This window comes from Oncorhynchus clarkii, unplaced genomic scaffold, assembly GCF_045791955.1.
Source record: "Oncorhynchus clarkii lewisi isolate Uvic-CL-2024 unplaced genomic scaffold, UVic_Ocla_1.0 unplaced_contig_3539_pilon_pilon, whole genome shotgun sequence".
Taxonomy (NCBI): Eukaryota; Metazoa; Chordata; class Actinopteri; order Salmoniformes; family Salmonidae; genus Oncorhynchus; species Oncorhynchus clarkii.
This window is the reverse complement of record NW_027260942.1, coordinates 105,436-111,862: the sequence shown is the minus strand read 5'-3', so window position 1 is coordinate 111,862 and position 6,427 is coordinate 105,436. Positions and strand designations below refer to the sequence as shown.

The 6,427-nt window shown below is 49.5% G+C and overlaps 1 protein-coding gene across 1 annotated transcript in view; it reads right to left on the bottom strand.

Moving 5' to 3' along the window:
- Window positions 1-323: 323 nt before the first annotated feature.
- The window catches only part of LOC139402470 (protein unc-80 homolog), a gene marked incomplete at its 3' end in the record, with an annotated part of 30,203 nt that continues 24,099 nt past the window's right edge, over window positions 324-6,427 (bottom strand). The window contains exon 18 of the mRNA XM_071146431.1: window positions 324-493. Within this exon, the coding sequence (XP_071002532.1) occupies window positions 324-493 (170 nt within the window). The remainder of the gene's footprint in view (window positions 494-6,427) is intronic.

Below are 6,427 nucleotides of genomic sequence, written 5' to 3'. Positions count from 1 at the left end.
ACATGGAAATAACGTGGATTCAACGTCATCACGTAGATTTGTTTGGTTGGAATGACATGGAAATAACGTGGATTCAACGTCATCACGTAGATTTGTTTGGTTGAAATGACATGGAAATAATGTGGATTCAACGTCATCACGTAGATTTGTTTGGTTGAAATGACATGGAAATAACGTGGATTCAACGTCATCACGTAGATTAGTTTGGTTGAAATGACATGGAAATAACGTGGATTCAACGTCATCACGTAGATTTGTTTGGTTGAAATGACATGGAAATAACGTGGATTCAACCAGTGGGAGGTCCTTGTTCTGTGGACTACCTCCTGGATGCTGTAGGTTTGGTGATAGGCTCCTCCTTCTCCTCTGGCTTCTTGGTGGTGGCCACTTTCTCGGCCGAGTCCAGGAGCGCGCTCAGTGCCACCCTGCGGAACACGTTGCCATGGGACTCCTTGATGAACTGCACCAGCTGGCGGATGTCACAGTACAGACCCTGGATGGGGGGTGGGGAGATAGAGGACAGACAGACAGACAGACAGACAGACAGACAGACAGACAGACAGACAGACAGACAGACAACACAATGACTAAGTCATTCTCATCAAACACATCAATTGCTTGTATGTGTGTGTGTAAGTGTGTGTGTGTGTGTGTGTGTGTGAGCGAGAGAGTGTGTGTGCGTCTACGAGAGAGAGAGAGAAAGAGAGAGACAGAAAGAGATAAAGGAAGGAAGGAAGGAAGGAAGGAAGGAAGGAAGGAAGGAAGGAAGGAAGGAAGGAAGGAAGGAAGGAAGGAAGGAAGGAAGGAAGGAAGGGTATATTTAGACCCCGTACAAAAAACAACAATGAGCTGACCTCATTCATGTCATTGTGGGGTGTGTAATTGTGTGTGTGTGGGTTCTCAGTCAGCTAGTCAGTAGTGAGAGGACAGTGTTGCCACACAGTACTGCAGTGAGTCAGTATTTTTATTTTTTTTTTTTATTTCACCTTTATTTAACCAGGTAGGCTAGTTGAGAACAAGTTCTCATTTGCAACTGCGACCTGGCCAAGATAAGGCATAGCAGTGTGAACAGACAACACAGAGTTACACATGGAGTAAACAATTAACAAGTCAATAACACAGTAGAAAAAAGGGGAGTCTATATATACATTGTGTGCAAAAGGCATGAGAAGGTAGGCAAATAATTACAATTATGCAGATTAACACTGGAGTGATAAATGATCAGATGGTTATGTAAAGGTAGAGATATTGGTGTGCAAAAGAGCAGAAAAATAAATAAATAAAAACAGTATGGGGATGAGGTAGGTGAAAATGGGTGGGCTATTTACCAATAGACTATGTACAGCTGCAGCGATCGGTTAGCTGCTCAGATAGCAGATGTTTGAAGTTGGTGAGGGAGATAAAAGTCTCCAACTTCAGCGATTTTTGCAATTCGTTCCAATCACAGGCAGCAGAGAACTGGAACGAAAGGCGGCCAAATGAGGTGTTGGCTTTAGGGATGATCAGTGAGATACACCTGCTGGAGCGCGTGCTACGGATGGGTGTTGCCATCGTAACCAGTGAACTGAGATAAGGCGGAGCTTTACCTAGCATGGACTTGTAGATGAGCTGGAGCCAGTGGGTCTGGCGACGAATATGTAGCGAGGGCCAGCCGATTAGAGCATACAAGTCGCAGTGGTGGGTGGTATAAGGTGCTTTAGTGACAAAACGGATGGCACAGTGATAAACTGCATCCAGTTTGCTGAGTAGAGTGTTGGAAGCAATTTTGTAGATGACATCGCCGAAGTCGAGGATCGGTAGGATAGTCAGTTTTACTAGGGTAAGTTTGGCGGCGTGAGTGAAGGAGGCTTTGTTGCGGAATAGAAAGCCGACTCTTGATTTGATTTTCGATTGGAGATGTTTGATATGGGTCTGGAAGGAGAGTTTAGAGTCTAGCCAGACACCTAGGTACTTATAGATGTCCACATATTCAAGGTCGGAACCATCCAGGGTGGTGATGCTGGTCAGGCGTGCGGGTGCAGGCAGCGAACGGTTGAAAAGCATGCATTTGGTTTTACTAGCGTTTAAGAGCAGTTGGAGGCCACGGAAGGAGTGCTGTATGGCATTGAAGCTCGTTTGGAGGTTAGATAGCACAGTGTCCAAGGACGGGCCGGAAGTATATAGAGTGGTGTCGTCTGCGTAGAGGTGGATCAGGGAATCGCCCGCAGCATGAGAAACATCATTGATATATACAGAGAAAAGAGTCGGCCCGAGAATTGAACCCTGTGGCACCCCCATAGAGACTGCCAGAGGACCGGACAGCATGCCCTCCGATTTGACACACTGAACTCTGTCTGCAAAGTAATTGGTGAACCAGGCAAGGCAGTCATCCGAAAAACCGAGGCTACTGAGTCTGCCAATAAGAATACGGTGATTGACAGAGTCGAAAGCCTTGGCAAGGTCTATGAAGACGGCTGCACAGTACTGTCTTTTATCGATGGCGGTTATGATATCGTTTAGTACCTTGAGCGTGGCTGAGGTACACCCGTGACCAGCTCGGAAACCAGATTGCACAGCGGAGAAGGTACGGTGGGATTCAAGATGGTCAGTGATCTGTTTGTTGACTTGGCTTTCGAAGACCTTAGATAGGCAGGGCAGGATGGATATTGGTCTGTAACAGTTTGGGTCCAGGGTGTCGCCCCCTTTGAAGAGGGGGATGACTGCGGCAGCTTTCCAATCCTTGGGGATCTCAGACGATATGAAAGAGAGGTTGAACAGGCTGGTAATAGGGGTTGCGACAATGGCGGCGGATAGTTTCAGGAATAGAGGGTCCAGATTGTCAAGCCCAGCTGATTTGTACGGGTCCAGGTTTTGCAGCTCTTTCAGAACATCTGCTATCTGGATTTGGGTAAAGGAGAACCTGGAGAGGCTTGGGCGAGTAGCTGCGGGGGGGGGGGAGCTGTTGGACGAGGTTGGAGTAGCCAGGCGGAAGGCATGGCCAGCCGTTGAGAAATGCTTGTTGAAGTTTTCGATAATCATGGATTTATCGGTGGTGACCGTGTTACCTAGCCTCAGTGCAGTGGGCAGCTGGGAGGAGGTGCTCTTGTTCTCCATGGACTTCACAGTGTCCCAGAACTTTTTGGAGTTGGAGCTACAGGATGCAAACTTCTGCCTGAAGAAGTTGGCTTTAGCTTTCCTGACTGACTGTGTGTATTGGTTCCTGACTTCCCTGAACAGTTGCATATCGCGGGGACTGTTAGATGTTAGTGCAGTCCGCCACAGGATGTTTTTGTGCTGGTCGAGGGCAGTCAGGTCTGGAGTGAACCAGGGGCTATATCTGTTCTTAGTTCTGCATTTTTTGAACGGAGCATGCTTATCTAAAATGGTGAGGAAGTTACTTTTAAAGAAAGACCAGGCATCCTCAACTGACGGGATGAGGTCAATGTCCTTCCAGGATACCCGGGCCAGGTCGATTAGAAAGGCCTGCTCACAGAAGTGTTTTAGGGAGCGTTTGACAGTGATGAGGGGTGGTCGTTTGACTGCGGCTCCGTAGCGGATACAGGCAATGAGGCAGTGATCGCTGAGATCCTGGTTGAAGACAGCGGAGGTGTATTTGGAGGGCCAGTTGGTCAGGATGACGTCAATGAGGGTGCCCTTGTTTACAGAGTTAGGGTTGTACCTGGTGGGTTCCTTGATGATTTGAGTGAGATTGAGGGCATCTAGCTTAGATTGTAGGACTGCCGGGGTGTTAAGCATATCCCAGTTTAGGTCACCTAACAGAACAAACTCTGAAGCTAGATGGGGGGCGATCAATTCACAAATGGTGTCCAGGGCACAGCTGGGAGCTGAGGGGGGTCGGTAGCAGGCGGCAACAGTGAGAGACTTATTTCTGGAGAGAGTAATTTTCAAAATTAGTAGTTCGAACTGTTTGGGTATGGACCTGGAAAGTATGACATTACTTTGCAGGCTCTCTCTGCAGTAGACTGCAACTCCTCCTCCTTTGGCAGTTCTATCTTGACGGAAGATGTTATAGTTGGGTATGGAAATCTCCGAATTTTTGGTGGCCTTCCTGAGCCAGGATTCAGACACGGCAAGGACATCAGGGTTAGCAGAGTGTGCTAGAGCAGTGAGTAAGACAAACTTAGGGAGGAGGCTTCTGATGTTGACATGCATGAAACCAAGGCTTTTTCGATCACAGAAGTCAACAAATGAGGGTGCCTGGGGACATGCAGGGCCTGGGTTTACCTCCACATCACCCGCGGAACAGAGAAGGAGTAGTATGAGGGTGCGGCTGAAGGCTATCAAAACTGGTCGCCTAGGGCGTTGGGGACAGAGAATAAGAGGAGCAGGTTTCTGGGCATGGTAGAATATATTCAGGGCATAATGCGCAAACAGGGGTATGGTGGGGTGCGGGTACAGCGGAGGTAAGCCCAGGCACTGGGTGATGATGAGAGAGGTTGTATCTCTGGACATGCTGGTTGTAATGGGTGAGGTCACCGCATGTGTGGGGGGTGGGACAAAGGAGGTAACAGGGGTATAAAGAGTGGAACTAGGGGCTCCATTGTAAACTAAAACAATGATAACTAACCTGCACAACAGTATACAAGGCATATTGACATTTGAGAGAGACATACAGCAAGGCATACAGTAATCACAGGTGTTGAATTGGGAGAGCTAGCTAAAACAGTAGGTGAGACAACAGCTAATCAGCTAGCACAACAACAGCAGGTAGAATGGCGATTGATTAGGCAGAGGGTCGGATTAACTACACACAGAGCCTAAGTGCGGCTGGGGCCGACAGATAAAACATAAACAAGCAGAATGGATTACCGTGATTAATGGACAGTCCAGCATGCATCAGCTATGTAGCCAAGTGATCAGTGTCCAAGGGGCAGCGGTGGATGGGGCAGGGAAGCTGGACTGGCGAGTGTTATCCAGGTTAAAACTAACAATGACCAAATAGCTTGTAGCCAGTTAGCTGGTTAGCTTCTGGAGGTTCTTGAGTGTGTTCTAAAAATGTAAAGATAATAGCGGTTCCGTATCACATTGGGTGAGGCAGGTTACCGGAAGGTATAAACAAATTAAAAATCGAAAAGGGATAGAAAGTAAATATGGGTTCAGTGAGTGTTTGGGACGCGGCGATTCAGACGGTTAGCAGGCCTGTGCTAACAAGCTAACAGTTAGTAGACGGTGCTAAACACGGTAGCAGTTAGCGGACCGGGCTAAACAAGCTAGCAGTTAGCAGGCCGAAGTATACTACGGTGTCAGCCATCAAGTGGTCCCTGAAGCCTTCTGTATGTTACCCTGCACCAGACAGCTGCTACAGAGCCCAATGCAGCCATGTTACCCTACTCCACAGAGCTGCCACAATATTATCCTGCTCCACAGAGCTGCCACCATGATACCTCCACAGAGCTACCACCATGTTATCCATGCTACCATGCTACCACCATGTTATCCTGCTCCACAGAGCTGCCACCATGTTACCCTGCTCCACAGAGCTGCCACCATGCCACCATGTTACCCAGCTCCACAGAGCTGCTACCATGATACCTCCACAGAGATGCCACCATGTTACCCTGCTCCACAGAGCTGCCACCATGTTACCCTGTTCCACAGAGCTGCCACCATGATACCTCCACAGAGCAGCCACCATGTTACCCTGCTCCACAGAGCAGCCACCATGTTACCCTGCTCCACAGAGCTGCCACCATGCCACCATGTTACCCAGCTCCACAGAGCTGCCACCATACCACCATGTTACCCTGCTCCACAGAGCTGCCACCATGCCACCATGTTACCCAGCTCCACAGAGCTGCCACCATGATACCTCCACAGAGCTGCCACCATGTTACCCTGTTCCACAGAGCTGCCACCACGTTACCCTGCTCCACAGAGCTGCCACCATGTTACCCTGCTCCACAGAGCTGCCACCATGTTACCCTGCTCCACAGAGCTGCCACCATGTTACCCTGCTCCACAGAGCTGCCACCATGATACCCTGCTTCACAGAGCTGCCACCATGTTACCCTGCTCCACAGAGCTGCCACCATGTTACCCTGCTCCACAGAGCTGCCACCATGTTACACTGCTCCACAGAGCTGCCACCATGTTACCCTGCTCCACAGAGCTGCCACCATGATACCCTGCTCCACAGAGCTGCCACCATGTTACCCTGCTCCACAGAGCTGCCACCATGTTACCCTGCTCCACAGAGCTGCCACCATGCCACCATGTTACCCTGCTCCACAGAGCTGCCACCATGTTACCCTGCTCCACAGAGCTGCCACCATGTTAACCTGCTCCACAGAGCTGCCACCATGTTACACTGCTCCACAGAGCTGCCACCATGTTACCCTGCTCCACAGAGCTGCCACCATGTTAACCTGCTTCACAGAGCTGCCACCATGTTACACTGCTCCACAGAGCTGCCACCATGTTACCCTGC